The sequence below is a fragment of the Ovis canadensis genome, chromosome 26, assembly GCF_042477335.2.
Source record: "Ovis canadensis isolate MfBH-ARS-UI-01 breed Bighorn chromosome 26, ARS-UI_OviCan_v2, whole genome shotgun sequence".
Classification (NCBI taxonomy): Eukaryota; Metazoa; Chordata; class Mammalia; order Artiodactyla; family Bovidae; genus Ovis; species Ovis canadensis.
Window position 1 is genome coordinate 21849078 of NC_091270.1, and position 20180 is coordinate 21869257.

The 20180-nt window shown below is 45.7% G+C and overlaps 1 protein-coding gene across 12 annotated transcripts in view; it reads left to right on the forward strand.

The window, feature by feature from the left end:
• MCPH1 (microcephalin 1) overlaps positions 1–20180 on the forward strand; it is a 230181-nt gene that overhangs the window by 60810 nt on the left and 149191 nt on the right. For 9 of the 12 annotated variants that reach the window (XR_011253472.1, XR_011253471.1, XR_011253469.1 and 6 more), the window contains exons 10-11: positions 9422–9459; positions 11694–11856. The exons of the other annotated variants lie outside the window; for them this stretch is intronic. Coding sequence is in view for 5 of the 9 variants with exons in the window: in XM_069573071.1 (XP_069429172.1) it covers positions 9422–9459; positions 11694–11856 (201 nt within the window). In the remaining 4 variants the exon portion in view is untranslated. The remainder of the gene's footprint in view (positions 1–9421; positions 9460–11693; positions 11857–20180) is intronic. 12 annotated transcript variants of the gene reach the window in all.

The window sequence follows — 20180 nt, forward strand, 5'->3', positions numbered from 1 at the left end:
CCACCAGCATCAGTGCAGGAAGACAACAGAGGTTGTCCCTTGAACCGCTGGCTGCCTTGTTAACTTAGCATCACGAGCTACTGCAGACGATGAAAGAGTTCTTGTGTCCTCTCAAAAATGAGAAAATCAGTGGAGCCTCCCACAAGACATACTAGTCCCGACCCAGGGGTCAAACCCAGGTCTCCCGCATTCCAGGCAGACGCTTTAACCTCTGAGCCACCAGGGAAGCCCACTAGTGCAAACGAAGGGGCGTCGCTTCTACCAACCTGTTAAAGTCAGGGAACGTCTTCCCTTTGTGAACTCAGACCGTTTCCAAGTGACTTGTCTTAAAAGTCTTCTAAAAGTCTCTCTATGAAGGAGATTGCTACAGTATCGCAGCTCTTTTTAAACTGCACCGCCCACTTGTGGACCTCTTGTCTTGTGTTGAAGAGAAACAGAGGATGTTCACTGCTGATGCGTAACCCTTCCCGCTCTGCTGAAGTAAGTGCTTCTTGGAGCTGCCCCCTGTTCCGAGCCGCACCCTCTCCCCTTCTCCCAGATGACCTCGCCCTTCCGCTCAGCTTGCTCACACGCTGCACTCTCCTGTGCTCCATTGTCCATCAAGGTGCAAGGCCGCCTCACCCCCACGCCGAGGTTCCTTTATTCCACCTCCTCCTGATCTCCTTGAATCCCATGCCTCTATTGCGTCTTCGTAGTTAAGGCTTGGTGCCCATTCCAGCTTCTCTCATCCAGTCTTTTTTTTTCCCTACTGATTATTATATTGTTTCACCTTCTTCCCAGTCTTGCCACAATTCTCCCCAAGACTTACTCTCTTCTGAATGTTGATCTCTGGAGTGACCTCTTGGTAAATGCATACAAACCCCTCTCAGATCCCCAAAGGAGCCCCTTTCTGTCCCTCCCTTTGCGTGTTTGTCCCCTAGACCGCCCTGTCCTGCCTCGCCTGCCAAACTCCTCATCTAAGTCTTACCTGGGCCACATTTTCCTTCAAGACTTCCTGACCACCTTTCCCCTTCAGGCTGCCAGTTTTGTCTCCTTTGTATTCTTGACTACACATAAATCTGATGATACCTGTAGTTTGACTGGATTATAACTTTATATCAAAATGCTTCTCACCCTCTTTACAGCAGGAATCGTCGTTCTTATATCCCTACTGTCTGGTTTTGTGCTTGATAAATTAGTCTGACTTACTTAGTGTCTGATGACCAAATGAATATTAGTATCTGCATTCTTTCTAGTGTAGGATGATTCTGTTTCTATTAATTATTCAAGATTTCTTCCTCTATTCATCGCTTTATATTCAAAATTGACCTTAGAGGACAAACTTGACATTGGAAATTAAAACACTGAAGTAGGAGATCTGATGAGACAGTTGCTTCTTGGGTATCCGCAGCCCTTCTTAAAACTGTTCCTAGACATTTAAAACAAACGTGTAGTAGTGTGACAGACAAAATGTACTGAAATTCAGAAGATGGTTTTATTCAGGCCATTATAATGTGGAGCTCACTCTGTGATGGGGAGCGCTCAGGGGAAGGAGAAGCCCTGGGGTTTCACAGAGCCGGGGACTCAAGGGTGGCATTGAGAGTCTTTGGGCAAGAAGATGTGAGTGCAGGGCGTCTGAATCTGAGTTGGTGGAGCAAGAAAGGTGGCTGGGTGATGGAGAGCAGTGGTGCTTTGGAGTTATCCTTTTCTTCAAACACAAGGGTGGCGGCTTTCCAACCAACACAGTTTCGCAGGCACACAGGGCTCAGATTCCGTTTTCTCAGTCCCAGAGAAAAGGACGTGGTTCCTCAGCAAACAACTCGGACATGATGGTAAACCTTCTGAGCGAGGCAAAGCTGAGTCTCATAGCTTCGGGAATTCTTGCTGATGCTGGTTCATCTGCCATTGGCAAAGATTGGTTGTTTGGGGGCCCTGAAGATTGGGCATTGTGAAAGAGGTATTCCTAAAGTGAAAAGGAGCAAACAATTGACTTAGACGGTTGAACTGTATGAAGACTCGGGAGCTGAGCCTTCAGGACCCCATGAAGGAGCAGCCCTTAGTTTTGCAGGACAGCTTCTCAAGTGTCCTGAGGAGCTCCATCAAGGTTGCCCACAGATATGGCCACCTCTCACACAGAGGCATGTGCCGGACGCTCCCGGGGCCTATGCAGAGAGGACCCTGCCCACCGGGCTCATGTTGGGCAGCAGTGCCCATGGCTCCACCAGAGCCAGGGAGAAAGGCGCCTGCAAGGTCACCAAAGGCCAGACCGGGGTCCTGGCCGCCTGGCGCTGGCCCCTGTTGGTGCCGAGACTTTAGTTTGGGGGACTGTAGGCAGATGCTGAAGGAAACCAGAAACACTGGCGATTCAGTAAGGGCTGGCAGTTTGGGCGAGGCAGTAGGACCTGGGCCAGGGTGCAGATAGGGATGGAAACTGGTTTTTACCTAGAGGAAGAGGAAGTCTAGTAAGTCTCTATCAGACAAAGCAGAGTTTTCGCATCCACCAGTTCCCTGCAGTGGCCACAGAGGTGCAGAGTCATTCAGTGAACGTGGCTAAAATCCAAAGTCCTGGAATGGTGTTCAGTAAACACTGCAGAGTTTCCCATAGAAACGGAATTTTTTTCTATCGTCCCTCCCCCAGTAATCAAAGAAAGATTATTTATGATCACAAAATAAGGCTGGTCTCATTAGCTGTGTTTAGATAGGTGCAGCAAGAATGCTAATTTACCACCTAGGCCTTAGGTTTGATTTTCGGGAAGTTTTCATAAGGAATTGTAGATTGTAACATTTAAAAGCCTCTTGGGGTAAGGAAGCCAAGCCAAGAGCCTGCTGTCAGATTTCACCTGCAGTGCCTATAAATTTGGGTGAATTCCTTTCTTCTGAGGTCCCCACTGTCTGCTGTAGTTCTTGGGCCTGCTCAGAGTCAACTCCCTCACTCCAGGAACACTGTAAGCCAGGGACCAGGCTTGTCATAAATAAGCTACAAGGATATATTGCACAGCACAGGGAATATAACTAGTATTTTACAGTAACTTTAAGTGGAGTATAATCTATAAAATTTTTGAATCATTATTTTATAACTTGAAACTAACATAATATCGTAGATCAACTATACCCCAATTTAAAAAAGGAAACAGTAAGGAAATCCCTCCCCCCAATTTTTTTTTTAAGTATTTTTTCTTTTTTGGCACTGTTTAAAATACTGGGAGTTCGATTTCCATAGTATTTGGGAATTTTAGGAATATTCGGTTTGTAGGCACTTTATTTCTAAGCCAGCAGCTTCTTCGGGAGATTTTAAAATCTCAGTTGGTACCACCATCTCAAGATGCTTTTCTCAGGATGAGAGGGGCCTTTCTGGATTACAGGCATGGACGCACATACATACAGAACACACACAGAGCTTGTAATTTCAATTTTAAAATTTCACTCGTAGCTAAAAATTTCTCTCATGGCATAAACACGGAAATCCAAAATTTAGTCCAGATATCTACTCCCTGGTGGCATGAAATTGTTAATAGTTTTGAGCTGGAAGTAGAAAAACAAGCAGAAAAAACTCTGTCATCTGTCAGGGAACAAAGGTCTCTGTGAACCATCAACCCATTTGCAGAGATCACCAAGTGGTCAGGCCGTGAAACCAAAAGAAACAGGCACCAGAGTGAACACTCAGAATGTCAGTAAACATCAAACCCTTACCATGGTATTGCTGGACTAGAGTCCGGACTCCAGGACTTGACCTGGTCCCGATGCTGGGACCCTGAGTCCCCACTCAGAAAGGGTCCCGAAGATGCCTTCAGCCAGGATTACCTCGGCGGGGAAGCGGGGCCAGTCCCATGCGAGGCCTAGCCCCAGATCTGTGAAAACAAACGCACGAGACAGCCGAGCCCATTCTTTTCAGACTAATGTGACAGGAGCGTGGGGAGCCCTGCAGAGGAAAGGCAGTGGCCTGGGGCTCCCGAGGCAGGTGAGCAAGGGGGTCATCAGTGAGTCTGGTGGGAACCCCGGGGAGGCAGGAGATGGGCTTTTCCAAGCCTCTGAGGAAGGGCGCCGGCCGGCCGTGGTTTCAGAGCAGCGGAGGGGAGCGTGGGCCCTTCTGCTGCGCTTTCCCAAGAACCTGAAAGGGTGGGAAGAGTTCTTATCCAGCCTTCTAGGTTCCAGGGCACAGGGACCAGGTCAAGTTCAAGTTTGTTTTGGAGAATCAACTTTTCATAGAATGGGAATGCCTCTTACAGGACAGGGAGATCCAGGTCTCAGTCTTGAAGGACCGTTTCATTTTTCAACACTGACTGGTTGGTTCGAACAGAGGTTAACCCATCTTTTTTTTTTTTTTTTTTTTTTGTCTTTTCAAATAACGTTAACTAAGATGTACCGATCCTCATTAGCTTTGTGCCCTGTGGCTGTCACCCTACGTGTAGCTTCACAGCCAGGGTGGAGCAGGGCCAGGCTACCATCATTAGGAGAGAAGAAAACGGCTGAAGTTTCTCCCCATTTTTATTACTTTCGTTGAAAGGTGACATGTAGCAAAGGTTACATAGATAAACGACCAAGTTAGGAAATGTATTCTCATGAAATCACATACTGTGAAGGTTATAGTTTACAAAGCTGCTCGGATTCATATCTGCTTTCAGCAGAGTAATTAATCACTTAGCCCTGTAGGAGTACTTCATTGTCTGGTTTCTTAGATGAGACACACGAGGTAGGGAAAGGCCAAGTGGCCGTCATATACGAAGTCACTAACAAGTGAGCTGCAAAAAGATGTACTGAGTTGCAGTCTTCTTCTGGGTCTCCTAGCATCTGATTGTATCTTTTATGCTTCATATATTCTTTCTGGATAATTGCCTGGTAGAAGGTATTTTCTAGCAGTGATGGCATTCTAAGAGGAGGAAAAATACCTTGACTTCTGTGCACAGAGCTTTTATTCTGCTCAGCAGAGCATGCTGAATGCTTGCTGCGCTTCAAGTACTGTAAGTGGTAAATTGATAATTGACCCTCTAAGTGGTTTTTACAGTGGTGGTTATATGCCTTGCCAGTTCACAGAATGTTCACCTGATAACAGTTAAAACTTGCTCTTATGAAGATTTTCAAATAGAGGAAAAGTGAAAGAATTGTCCACGCGTTCCCAAACCAAATTTGTGTTTGCTCCCCCACAGTTTAGTAGAGCCATTTTACTGATAAGAGGTTGTGGTGAAGGAAAGTTCAGGGCCCGAGAAGTACATGCTTGGAAGACCCTAGCTCCCCAAAAACCCTTAGGGTTTTTAATAACCCCCAGTTCCCACCTCACCCTGTCCCCTAGTAAGTACTTCTTTTTTTTTTTTAACACCAAAAACGTTTTGTAGTGGAGTATAGCCGATTAACAACGTTGTGATAGTTTCAGGTGAACAGCAAAGGGTCAGCCAGACGCACACATGTATCCTTTCTCCCCCAAACCCCTCTCCCATCCAGGCTGCCAGGTAACTTCGAGCAGAGTTCCCTGTGCTGTACAGGGTCCTTGTTGATTATCCATTTCAAATATAGCAGAGTGTGCCTGGCCTTCCCCAAGTCCCGAACTGTTCCTCCCTGCCCCGGAAACCATAAGCTCATTTGCTACATCTGTGAGTCTCTTTCTGTTTTATAAGTTCAGTTCTATAGTTTCTTTTTAGATTCCACATATAAGTGATGTCATATGGACATTTCTCCTTCTTTGTCTAACTTACTTCACTCAATATGACACACTCTGGGTCCGTCCAGGTTGCTGCAAGTGGCATGATTTCATCCTTTCTTAATGAATGAATAACATTCCATTGTATGTATGGACCACATCTTTATCCATTCCTCTGTGGACATTTAGGTTGCTTCCGTGCCCTGGCGATTGTAAACAGTGCTCCAGTGAACGTTGGGTTGCGTGTTATCTTTTCGCTGCAGCCCCTAGTAACTTCTGGTCTACTTCTATCTCTACAAGCTTACCTTTTCTAGAAATTTTGTAAATAGAATTATACAGTATGCATCCTTTTATATCGAGCTTTTTTTCTCTTAGCATGTTTTCAAGAGTCATCCATGTTGTATATATGAGAACTTCATTTTTTTTTTTGGATGAATAATGTTGCATTGTACGTATATTCCAAACTTTGTCTATCCTTTTATCTACTGATGGACATGGGTTATTTTCACCTTTTGGCTCTTGTGAAAATTCACATACAAGTGTATGAGTCCTTGTTTTTCAATTCATTTTGATATATGCCAGGAGTAAGTTTGCTGGCCCTATGGTAATTCTCTGTTTCACTTTTTGAGGAGCCACCAGATGTTTCCCACTGCGGCTGCATCATTTTATATTCCAGCCAAAAGGCGTGTGGCTTCCAGCACAAGTCCTCATCAACACTTGCTGTTTGGGGGGGGGTTTATTGCTGTTGTTGTTATTGTAACCATCCTAGTAGCTATAAAGTGGTATCTCATTAGGTCTGGTATCTCATTTGAATTTCCCAAATGACTAGTGGTTTAGAGTGTATTTTCACGTACTACGGGGACATTTGCTTATTTTCTTTAGAGAAATGTCTGTTCAAGTTATTTGCGCATATTTAAAATGAGTTGTCCTCTTTTTGTTGAGTTGTAGAAGTTCTTGTAAACACTTGTCAAATGCATAATTAGCACATATTTTCTCCCATCTTTTGGGCTATCTTTTCACTCTCTTGATAGTGTTTTCTGATGCCAAAAAAAAAGTTGTTAATTTTGATGAAGTCCAATTTATTTAATTATCTTTTTTGCCTCTGCTTTTGGTGCCATAATTTAAGGAACCAGTGTCATGAATATTTTTCCCTATGTTTTCTTCCAAGAGTTTTATAGCTTCTGCTCTCAAATTAGATCTATTTTGAGTTAATTTTTTTCTATAGTGTAAGGTAAAGATCCAGGTTTATTATTTCATGTGTGGTTATCCAGTTCTCTCCGCATCATTTGTTGAAGAGACTATCCATGAACAATCTTGGCAACCTTGTCAAAAATAGTTGACCATAGATGTGAAGGTTTATTTCCAGACTTTCAATTCTGTATTCACATCTATCCCTATGTAGTACTATACAATCTGAGTGCTATAATTATGTAGTAAATTTTGAAATCAAAGTGTGAGATCTCCATCTTGTGGTTCTTTTTCAAGATTGTTTTGGCTATTTATGTTTCCTTGGAATTCCATATGGATTTTAGGATGGATTTTTCCATTTCTACAAATATTGCCATTGGAATTTTGGTAGAGACTGCATTGAATCTGCTGTGGCAAGTATTGTCATCAATAATATTAAGTCTTCCAATTCATGAACACAGACTGTCTTTCCATTTATTTAGGTCATGTTTGATTTCTTTTAGCAATTAAAAAAATTTTCAGTGTACAAGGCTTGCGTTATCTTTGTTAAATTTATTCCTAAGTATTTTATTATTTTTGGTGCTGATAAATGGAATTGGTTTCTTAGTTTCCTTTTCTGATTGTTCATTACTAAGGTATAGAAATACAAATAAGTTTTGTGCTTTTTTTGTTTCCTGCAACTTTGCTGAATTCATTTGTCCTAACATTTTTTTATGGCTTCTTCATAGAGTTTTCTGCCTGTAAGATCTTCTCATCTGTGAAGAGAGACAGTTTGATTTCTTCCTTTGCAATTTGAATTTCTTTTTCTTGCATAGTTTCCTGAAAAGAACGGTAGCTTGGTTTTGGACATGTCACATCTGAGACCCTTACTAGACCTCCAGATGGAGATGTCAGATAGGAGGAGAGTCTGAGTCTTGGCCTCACGGAGTGGGTCTTAGCTAGAAATGGGAAGTTGGGGCTGTAGGCCTTTTGCTCCTGCAGAAAGCCCTGAGGCCATGTGAGGGCTCCTGGGGAGTGAGTGCAGGTGAGAAAGAGAAGCAGCCTGAGGTGCAGTCAGTCATGGAGAAGGAGCCTGTTGATCAGAAGTCAGGAGCGCTTCCTCTGCCTGCCCCCCTTCACGCCTTCATTCTAGGAATGAGCGCTTCCCACCGATGACGTCCTACAGGCTGCTCCTGGATGGGTCCCTAGAAGAAAGTAAATGCCTTGGGATGACCTCTGCAGGGTTTTACTTGGGGTTGGCCATGTCGCTGGCTCTGTATAGTCCTCATTCTAGGATGACACTGAAGTCAGTATCTTACACCTGGATAAAGGCCTTGTCTCCAGACTCAACCCAGGGAGCCGTGCTCACATTCCACTTGTATCCAGGACAGAGGAGAGGTGACAAAGGATGTTCTGGAGGGAAACCAAAAACACAGGATGATGGTTGTCCATTGTTGGCTAGCTCTGTGCCATTTCTGAGGTCTTCCTCCGAGTATCTTTTTCATTCACCTTGTCCCTTCCTTCACTGTCTCTCAATACCCCCATGTGGCACAGAGGCCCTGAGTCCCCATGTGTCTCCCTGGGTCCTTTGGGCACCTTTGGTTCCTTCTCATTCACAGGACCATTCAAGGCACTGCTTTGTGTGCCGTGATGGTTTCGAGGTCATACTGAGCAGCTGGTTCCATTTCAGGCATATCACATGACCTGAAAGAGTGTAAGAATAGTGTGCATTCACATTTGTTTTTTAAATAAAGAGAACATTTAGGGGACTTCCCTGGTGGTCCAGTGGTTAAGAACCTGCCTTCCAATTCAGGGAATGTAGGTTTGATCCCTGGTTGGTGAACTAAGATCCCACATGATGTAGGGCAACTAAGCCTGTGTACCACAATGAAGACCCGGCACAGACAAAAGTAAATAAATAAAGGTATTTTTTTTCTGATAAAAGAACATTTGCCCTAATGTATATCAAACTATAAAACAGTAGTCATTTCTAGTTGGTGGAACTACAGGGAAATTTATATGTCTAATTATGTATTTCTGAAACATTTAATTCTTTGCTAGAAGCATGCATAAGTAAAAAGTTTTTAATTTTTATTTTCAAAAATTTGCAGTTGCAATTAATAGGAGATGCCAATACACAAATAAGCAGTTCCATTATCTGTGCTTGTGTGGAAGGGATAAAAGAACCTGCTTGAGTCAGGTAGCAGAAGCTTGAACATTATTGTGTACTTACATCTGAGACTAAGAATATGGTTGCCTAGAAGCCTCAGGAAAAATGGTTTCTAAGGATGCAAGAAAAATGTCTCTCTTACACTCTGCTTCCTTGGAAGCGTATTAACAGTTTGGCACCTGTGGAGGCCCACTAGGCAACTGGTAGAATGAATTTCTGGAGGGCAACTGTTTTTTTCTTTTCCACCTCATGTCCTGGATTATTTTGGATTGGTTTGGGGATAGTATCTGGATTTCTCTCTTTTGGGCTTTTTTTTTTTTTTTCCAGGAATATAAAGTTTTTTTCCTTTGATATATGCTTAAATGTTTACTTTTAAGTGATGTAACTTTTCAGAAAACAAAGTTTATTTCTGTGGGAAAAATACTTTTTATATTTTTGACTGTTTTTTGTTCCTTCTCTTTTGACATCCGTAGCCAACAAGAACATTAGTCATGACAAGCATGCCATCTGAGTAAGTACTCGTTGTTTTGATAACTTTCTCCTCGATACAGAGTTTGGACTTTTCGTTCATAAACTGTGCTGGCACTTGGGCAGCCCTCACGTCTGTGCTGTGTCCATGTTGCTCTCTGTAATTAATACTGGAGTCAGAAGAGCACTGGAAATAAGAGAGGTGGTGAAAAGGCTGTGAACGGTTCACCACGAAGACCTTTGAGCGGCTTGGACGGCATTTAGAGGCGTTTTAGTGTTTGCCGCTCCTCTTGCTCGGCTTGATCTGCATGGCTCTGCTAGTCCACAACCCCCACCCCGGGAAGGCCCCGTAAGTGGAGCCTCGCTGGTGGAAGCACTTCCCTTCAAGATCTTAAAGAAATGCTTTAGTGGGACGCTTTCTACCACTGTGGTAAAGCAGCTGTCTGCACATCTGCTGGAAGCATTCACAGCTCCCTAGCGCACTCTTATCATCTCCCTTAAACATTAGCACAATGTTGCACATCCAAAAAAAATACCATGCCTTATTCTTTGCAACAGATTTTTGAATTTTTATTTAAAGAGGAAAAAAAAATTTTTTTTTAATAGCAGAAATTTTAGGGCTTTAAGATATCCATCAAAACACTGGGACATCTCAGTGAAAAACAGGCTGCAGAAAGTGCATGCTTCCAAGACTCTGGGTAGCGGGATCCCGTCCCACCTGTGGCATGAAGTGAAAAGGACTGGTCCTTCAAAACCCACATGTTATCTAGTGAAAAAGAAGCACGCTCACGGTTCTTTTTACGTCTTGTGAAATACATTGGTCATCCTAAATAGTTTAATACAGAAACGAATAATTGAATATTGGTCTAACATTTTTAAAAGTCTACATTTTTGCCCCAAATTTGAAAAACAAAAAAACATTGATAGCTAACTATTTTCTCAATCGAAGGTTTGAAAGTCAAACTCTTCATTTAGGCCATTTTGAATCTCTTTTTGATTCTTTCCTGCCCCACAAATACTTGTCAGAAGGTAAGAACAAGACTTAGATGTTCTAAGGTCATATTGATTAGCCATGTTTTGCAAGGATCCTTGTTATTGATTAGCACATCCAGCGAAGAGCTAGAAGCTCCCAAGACTTGGAATGACAAAATCATAGATATGGAGGAACAGGTTTCTAGGGAGCATCTGGCTTAGAGGTTTTCACTTCTTTTTGCTATTGTTTTATTTGCATTTTGTACCCCTCCCCCGATTTAAATATTTTCTGCAACTCCAATAAGCATATATCCTCTGGTTAAAGTGATGTGTCCGGTCCTGACTCATCCATCTGCTACACCCTGGGGATCCCTGGAAAATTCTCACCAGGGTAGAGGTCAGGCCTTGTATTTCACAAGTGAAGAAATAGGTCTTGTGATCGGCAAAGCCCAGATCATCATAACTGAGAAATGCCATAATATAAGCAGGAGATAGTTGGAGACAATGTGCGTAATCATGGACAAAACTGCCTCTTTCCTTTTGGAATGTAATTTTTGGAGACGAAAAGTTTCTTAACTCACTGTGCACGTCACAGTGTGGCTCAGAAAGCCTACGTGGTGTTCATGTTTTGGCAGGGATTTCCCAAAGCTGCTGGCAGAGAGGGGGAAAAGCAACATGTCAACGTTAAAGGCATGATAGAAAGGTGATCGTAGAAGGAAGAAAGGGAATATGAAGAGTGATTTGGGAAGAAAGTTAGGGAAGAGAAATATTTAAAGAGGAAAAAGGGTACTTAAGGCATTAATGGAATGACAAATCAGAAGATAAACAGTGATGAGCTTTGTGAAATTTGCCCTGAAGTTTAATCCGAAGTTTTAATAAACAAGACATATAAAATTATGTTTGACTCTTGATAAATGTTTCATTTTTAAAATAAAATAAGTGAGGATCTTGGTTCTGACAGTGCAAAAACTAAGTCCGACAGGACTCAAAAGTACACACTACCGGGTCTGGGTGTCGAGGAGGCCTGGTGCAGGGGGCTGGCCGGCCCCGCCAGGCACCTGGGGAAACCGCTTTTAGCTTTGGAGCCGCTGTTTCTTAGCCACTAGAACAGACAGTTGGAGTTGAGATCTGAAATTTATTTCCCCTAGATTTCAAGTTATGAATTGCAGGGAAACGAGAACCACAGAAGAAATCAGTGTACATTTTTTCCTAGTTTTTTTACATTTTAGTTCTTTGTAATCCCCTTGATGTTTATGCATAGGAAACACATCCAACCGTGTGTTGATTTTTCTCCCCGCTTCACAGAAAGTACAGCGTGGTGATCCAGGTCGTGAACAAACTGAAGGGCTTCTCACTGGCGCGGGAGGTGTGTGGTAGCACCACGCACGTGCTGGCCGGGAAGCCGCGCCGCACCCTGAGCGTGCTGCTGGGCATAGCGCGCGGCTGCTGGATCCTGTCCTTCGAGTGGGTAAGCCTCCGCGTCCGCAAAGTACGCATGCGCGTCCCAGGTGCTCGCCCCAGGCTGAGTGGCCGGCAGGTCCGCGTTAGTCCCGCCCTCTCTCCCCTGATTGTCCTCGCCTCCAGCCCTGATGGTCCCCAGGAGGATGAGCAGGTAGGTTTCCAGGTAAAGAGCTCACGGCCACGAGAAGATGTAAGATTAGAGCAGACTTGGAATGAGAACGCCCAGTGCATGTTCTCACAGTCAAATGCTCTTTGTTCTGTGCTTGACCGAGAATTAATGTGACCTATGTTAGCGATGGTTTAAAAAGCCAAAGGAATTCCGTGATTGTTTTCACAGATGGGTCTACTTACTGAGAGACATGTTCGTTTAATCCCGTTTGGATATGTTATTATCTATGCATGTCTATCTTTAACATTACTTGCCCTTATTTCTGTGTATTAAATGCAGAGTTTGAGGGGGTTTTTTAAGTCATTTTTTTCCCCATTATTATTGAAATTGAAATTGTTTCTTACTCTTTCTATTTTTACTTTGACCCACAACCCGTGGTCACTCCAAAGCATTACTGTCTGATGAGGGTAGCATCCTTGGTTACTTGCGTCACTATTTTACATCTGCTAAGTACCCAGCCTCCCTTCTCCTCCCGCTACTGCTGTTGTTTAGTCGATAAGTCATGCCAATTCTTTTGTGACCTTGTGGACTGTAGCCCGTTAGGCTCCTCTGTCCATGGAACTTCCCAGGCAAGAATACCAGAGTGGGTTGCTGTTTCCTTCTCCAGGAGATCTTCCCAACCCAAGAATCAAATCTGCATCTCCTACATTGCAGGCAGATTCTTTGCCACTGAGCCACCTGGGAATGCTCTGTTAGTTTAAGCCAATAGAATTATAATATGCAAATAAACAGCAGATATATTTGCAAGTTCAGGTGTGGTCTTTTTCCCTTGTTATGATTTAACCTGCATCTCTCTCTGGTGTGTGAGGTTTAAGATATTAGTGGTTGGAGTCATGAAGTGGAAAAGGTTGGAATTCCCCCCACAAAGTCCTGTTTCTCTAGGCAACAATTAGGAATTATCTTACTTAATTATATACAAAGTACTGGTCCACATTTCTTTGTATGCAATGTCATTAATAGCTCCAGCCTCTGTGAATGAATATCCTGTTTGCTTTCTCTCCAATTCACAGTGTCTCTGTTTATCAGTCACCTCTTCCTTCCCTCATGTCTCAGAGGAAGACATTATCTTTTATGAGGCCAGGCAGCTGTGCTCTGTTCTGTACCGGCTTGTCCTCCTGGAATGCAGAGCCAGTGGAAGGCGCGGGCATGAGGGCTCGCCCTCCCCGCTACCGGGCGCGGGAAGCCCTGCCTGGGTGCCCCGGTTTCTGCCCCAAGTCCTGCCAGGGTTCCACCACTGATCATATGTAGAAACAGAGCCAGGTGTGCACTCAACATCAGGCCACTGTGTGAAATTAGCCTCTCTCTGTGGGATTAACTGCTATCCGTGAGCAAGGCGGGAAGTGAAACATGTTATCTGATAAACTTCCTGTGCTCAGGCGGGACTGCCTGCCTGGGCCTTCCTGCCCGAGGGAGGAGCCTTGCCCACGGTGACATAGTGAGCGGACTAAGTGTAAGTGCAGTAATAAGCCAAGAAAAGGAACTAAAAGACATTTAGGTTATAGCGGGGAAGAGAGGGAGCTACCTCTGTTCTCAGACCACATGAGAGTCTGTGTGGAAACTGCAGCAAATCCACCAGAAAGCTCTCAGGATTAATAAGTGAGGTCAGCAAATTGTTGGCAAACAAGGATTCAGTCGTACATGGTCAACACTAAGATGGTGGTGGTGTTTAGTTGCTCACTTGTGCCTGATTCTTTGTGACTCCCTGGACTGTGGCCAGGCTCCTCTGTCCATGGGATTCTCCAGGCGAAGATGCTGGAATAGGTTGTCATTTTCTCCTCCAGGGCATCTTTCCAACCCTGGGATCGAACCCAGGTCTCCTGCATTGACAGGAAGATTCTTTACCTCTGAGCCACGGGGGAAGCCCCAACATTGACATACTTAAGTTTAAATCCAACAGAAAAGGGTGTGCAGACTCTGTGGCCTGGAGGGTTGGAGCCGGCAGAGACAGATCGTGCACAAGGACTGGAAGACTCAGTACGGTTCAAAGACCCTCTCCCCTAAAGTGCTCTGCAGATATAGCGTGTTCCTGCTCACACTCACAGGCTTCACCGATGACGCACAGGCTGACTCTCAGATGTGTATGTGGAAAACGGGACAGCCCAGCTGGGACAGTTTAGAAGGCAAAGCACAGAACTGGAGGCACATGCCTGCAGGGTCCGTGGTACTGTGTTAGTGGTCCTCGGCCATGTTAAATTACTACAAATTTAGAGGCTAACCGCCTCCCCACCAACCCAACCTGAATTCTCACAGCCTCTGAGGTCAGCAGCCTACATAGGCTTCCCGGACTCACAGCCAGGTGCTGTGGGGCTCTGTCCCTGCTGGAGGCTCCGGGAGAGCTCCTGCTTCCTGCCCCCTTCAGCTTCTGCAGGCCGCCCACGGCCCGTGGCTCGCAGCCCCTTCCAGCCGTGATGTCACCAGCCTCTGCTTCACTGGTCACGTCTCTGACTTCCTGCCTCCATCATTCGTTTATTGGGACCCTCGTGGTCTCGCAGAGCCCCCCGGATAAACCAGAGCACCTCCCATCTTGAGGTCGTGAGTGTCACTGCACCTGTAAAGCTCCTGTCTCCGAGGCAGGTCACAGACACCTGGGACTCCTCCAAGGATAGCTGCAGGGCCCTTCTTCTGCCTGCTCTCACGATAATGCCGATGTGTTATTTCCATCAGGGCCGCGTAACACTACTGTGTCCCTGGCTGATGACTTTTAATTGATTTGAATTCTGTATGTTTAGAAAGACCCAGAAGGAGGAAGGCCATGTGAGATGCAGAGCCTGGTGTGGTGCATCTGCACGTTGAGGAGCCCGAGACTTCAGGGAGCCCCAGGGGGAGGGTGCCTGGGCCAGGTTCGCCCTCAGAGGTCTCCCTCCCGCCCCTCCGGAAGGGATCCTGTCTACACCTTCATGTGGGACTTTTAATCTTCAGAACGGGGTTTGGTCATTGTAAGCAAGGAGACAGACTGGTCAAAAATAGAGCTCACTGAGAAAAAACTAAAGAGGAGTTGCTCACAGAAAGACCTAGAGTAGGTCACCCTGGGCCTCCAGCCATCCCCAAACTCTGCATGTTCTTCCTGACACAGACCTCGCCCACGGTGCTGGCCCAGAGCGAGGCTGAGCCACAGGGGACGGTTGGCTGTGGACCCCCAAGACTTGAGCAAAGGCAAGACTGGGGCAGGGCTGTATTAGTGCCAAAGCCAGGAGCCTGCCTCAGTCAGGGTTTTAACACTAGCAAGACAGTGCAGGACAGCATTCGGTTAACATTTTAAGTAGCACATTTTACCTGCCAGTATAATGATTTCAGGGCTTCCCTGGTGGCTCAGATGGGAAAGAATCTGCTTGCAATGTGGGAGGCCTGGGTTCAATCCCTGGCTTGGAAAGAACCCCTGGAGGAGAGTATGGCAACCCACTCCAGTGTTCTTGCCTGGAGAATCCCATGGACGGGGAGCCTGGCAGGCTACAGTCCATCGGGTCACAAGGAGTGGGACACACCTAAGTGACAAATCACAGCACACATGATGATTTCACACAGTGGTAAAGCAGTTTCTTCAAAATTTAATGGAATTTTGCCCTTTTTAAGCCACTAATTAAGCCACCGGTTCTTCTGGAAGATACGACTTCTGACAGGTTAATATATTTCACTTGTCTAATGTCTCATACATCCAGTGCCTTCTACTAAGAAGACTGGAATACACAGGTAGCTGTTCAGAGGGAGAGGATGGAGTGAAAAGGACTGCACTGGAAACGCAGCTTCATTGTACGTCTGTGTGCACGTGTGAACCCAGATGTGCTTGCTCTGCGTGGAGGCTCCCATCAGTTTCCCCTAAGGAATAATAAGTTCAGGACAGCGAAATGGTGAGCTACCCTGCTGCCCCCTGATTGGGGAGTTTAATCATCCCCAGAGAAAATGGTGTGAATTGCCAGGCTGGACGAACCACAAGCTGTCGTCATGATTGCCAGGAGAAATATCAACAACCTCAGATACGCAGATGACACCACCCTTATGGCAGAAAGAGAAGAAGAACTAAACAGCCTCTTGATGAAAGGGAGAGAGGAGAGTGAAAAAGGAGGCTTGAATCTCAACATTCAAAACACTAAGATGGCATCCAGTCCCATCGCTTCATGGCAAAGAGATGGGGAAACAATGGAAACAGAGACAGACTTTTATTTTCTTAGGCTCCAAAATCACTGAGGATGGTGATTGCAGCCATGAAATTAAAAGACGCTTGCTCCTTGGAAGAAAAGCTATGACAAACCTAGGCCGCATATTAAAAAACAAAGACATCATTTTGCTGACAAAGATCTGTCTAGTTAAAGCTGTGGTTTTCCATGTACAGATGTGAGAGTTGAACCCTAAATAAGGCTGAGCACCAAAGAATTATCCTTTTGGACTGTGGTGTTCAAGAAGACTCTTGAGAGTCCCTTGGACTGCAAGGAGATCCAACCAGTCTATCCTAAAGGAGATCCTGGGTGTTCATTGGTAGGACTGATGTTGAAGCTGAAACTCCAATACTTTGGCCACTTCATGCGAAGAGTTGACTCATTGGAAAAGACCCTGATGCTGGGAAAGATTGAGGGCAGGAGGAGAAGGGGGCATCAGCAGACAAGATCTGAGGCATCATTGACTCAACAGACATTAGTCTGAGCAAGCTCCAGGAGATAGTGAAGGACAGGTGAGTCTGGTATGCTGCCGTCCATGTGGTCACAAAGAGTCGGACATGACTTAGTGATGAACAACAGCAAGGAAAATGAGACAGAGGGTGCTGAGCCGCCCGGGTGCCGGGAACCTTTCCGGCTGGGCAGCCTTAGGGAAGACATCCTGTCTCCCTGAGCTGCGGCTCCTCCTTTGTAAGACACACCCAGTGACAGGATGTCCTTCATAGGATCGCGTGAAGCTAAGAGTTAAAGATGTGTGGTGCTCCTTGAGGCACCTGACAAAAAGTAGGGATTTAGCACGTTAGCCTTACAACAGAAATAACTTAGTAACCTCCTACAAGAACTGTAAAAATCAACTGCTGTATCCTGTCCCCATAGCCTTATATAGGGAAAGAGTACTGCTGAGTCGCTTCAGTCATGTCCAACTCTGTGCGACCCCAGAGACGGCAGCCCACCAGACTCCCCCGTCCCTGGGATTCTCCAGGCAAGAACACTGGAGTGGGTTGCCATTTCCTTCTCCAGTGCATGAAAGTGAAAAGTGAGAGTGAAGTCGCTCTGTTGGGTCGACTGTTAGCGACCCCATGGGCTGCAGCCCACCAGGCTCCTCCGTCCATTGGATTTTCCAGGCAGGAGTACTGGAGTGGGTTGCCATTGCCTTCTCCGGGAAAGAGTACATTAACCCTAAATTGACCAAAGGCACTTGCTCTGGACAAGTGAGCACTTGGTTGAGGACTAAGTGAGGGAGGCTGGACATGGGGATGGTCTGGGTGGGCACTGCGGGGGGAGCATCTGCATCCATCCTTGTGTCTTTCCTGATTCAGAGGCCGACTGGAGGATTTCAGTGTGCTTGAGAGCCCACTTCCCTGGAAGGCACTGTGGTGCTGATCTTCTCCAGAGCCTTCAGGGTACTATTTCTCCAAGCAGTTGCTGTCAGGTTCCAAAGATAGTTTTGGAATTCGTGTCTATGCAAACAGCTTCCCAGCGATGCGCAAACCCTCCCAATGCGTGGAAAACACCAACCCCTGGGAAACCGAAAAGCACAGGATACGCTGCGGCTTAAAGAAAAATGCCTGGTCATGTAATTGTGATGACTCAGAGGCTTCCTCTAGTGGTGGGGGGCGGGGGGGGGGGGGCGGGTTGTGACGTGTTCACTGATGCTTATAGATGAAGGCCTTGGAAAACACCGTAGACACGAACTGAACCCCTTTCCCTGTCCAACTCCATCTTAAATAAGACAGACATGCTCCCTGATTCTTGAATGGCCTCCTTTGATTTTCTAAAATAATTCAAGCAAACAAATGTGATAAGCTGTTCTGAGAGACAGAAGTTGCGCCTGCTGTTTACAGAGCCACACAGGGTAGTTTCTAAAACTTAACACACAGCACAACGATCAGCGACTTGTTCGTGACTCTGGGCAGGAGCTTCGAAGGTGACGGCTTCTGTTCGGGTCAGTGCTAGAAGAATCCACACGCTTCCTGAAGGATCTCATATCTTTGTGTAAAAGGAACGACTCTCTCCCTGTGGTCTGCCTCCTTTCTGCTCGTCCCCAATGCAATTTGGGGGATTCTTAAAATATTCCTTTTGGCGAGCGCTATCAACTCGCCTCCAAGAAAAACATCACTGGGAATGTTTTTATTTCAGGGTTTGTGTGGTATTCTCTGGAAATTTTTTGTAAAGGAGAATTCTAACAGCTCTTTAAAATTAGATGGTTGTATGTGGCCCGGTTTATCATATCCAAAAAATTATGGTGATTTTATAACACAATTCATTTTGGATTTTTACTTAATCTTTTGTGTGTGTGTTTGAGAAAACCATGTTGGCATCTTCAGCTTGTTTACCGCAGTTCCTCCTTTCACTGTTCACTCTGCTGTTTTCAGCAAAGCAAGTAACTTTTTTCCTGCTTCATGATCGAGTTGTCTGTCAGAAACAGAAATGTAGGCCTGTGTCCTGTTCAAGAGGGACAGGAAGTAACACAAAAGAAAAAGAGAGAAATTGGTTTTACCAGAGTGTCCCTTTAGACTAGTTTGTTATATTTTGTTTAAGTGTGGGGCTCCTTGAATTCTCCAGAAGAAGCGTCTTTCACTTACTTAGTGTCTGCCTCACTCTTCCTGGCATTACCTGAATTCCGCCCCACCTGCATGCCCTCTGTCCCAGGAGAGGGGGCCCTGCGACTTCTTCTCCCCTCTGCTTCCAGTACACGCCTCTCTGTCCCCTTTCAGACACACACAGGAGTGACTCAGCCTCTGTGTTCAGGTTAGAAAGTGTTGATTCTGACTGCTTTTGAGTTAGGCTTGATGGGGACACTTAAAGCTAAGTCTCTTATAAATGCAAATTCAGGGCTTAGAAGCTTCATCAGTCTTGCAGCCAAATTTCAAGGCAGTGTAACTTGTAACAGAAAAGTAGAGAAGCACTTCACAGTCAAGGACGTCATAAATCAAAACGTGATGTCCTGGCGGGTCGGTTGTCTTGAAATACGGTGATTCCGTTTGGACTTTTCCACACTGACCTCAGTAGGCGATGCATCTGAGAGATGTACGTTATTAGGGTGAGCGCAGGGTCAACTGTCTGAGGTAGAATGAAATGGGCTGTGATCCCTGTAGTCCCTGCAGCCCGTGCCTGTGTGTCACTCGGAAGAATGCTTAGTCACCCTTCTGAGCTCACAGCCAGTGCTGAAACCAGACTGGAATCCGGCCTTTTCCCTGGTACATCCCTGTCCTCCTGAGACTGCTCAGGAGGAATACATCCTGAAACTGTCTTCTCTCTTTTCTTTATAAACCTGAAGTGAGTGGACTAACCATGAGTCATTTTTAGACAGAATGCACTTATGCAGTGTGCCTGTGGCCAGGGTTCCCGAGCTGTTTTCCTGCATTCTCTAGCTAACATTTATTGGCTGCGAGGCGCTGATGATGTGACAGCTCCACCTCGGGTCTTCAGATCTTACTTGGTTTGATTCCAAAGTCATTTTGACTGTGCCAGAGATTATATTTTGATGAAGCACTTACATTTTAAAAAGCATTTTCACATCCTCTGTCTCCTGGACCCCGTGAGATGATAAACACTGTTGTGTTTAGTGGTGGAGACACTAGGAAAATTAGCCCTTCTGACTTGGATATCAGGATTGACTCTTTGAAACAGGCTTGATAAAGATACTACCCTAAGGCACTGGGTAGAAGCAGTCATCTCAGAGCACACCTACTCTGACACTTTTTCCTGTCAAAATAATGGATTCTGTTTGAGGACTGACACACAGCCTGCCTCCCTGCTCCTTTCCCTTGTGGTTCCTGTAGAGTGCCCAACCCCTCCTCTGGGGCCCCGGAAAGTGGCGGCCTGCAGGACTCCGGCACCCCATCCACCACCCTCTCAGCCCACCAGGTGTGCCCATCCCACCCTGGCGGAGTGGGCTTGCCCGCAGCCTCACCACTGCAGACGGATGTGAAGGGGGACCTGTCGGCTTGTTGTTGTTCAGTCGCTAAGCTGTGTCCACCTCTGCGACCCCATGGACTGCAGCACGCCAGG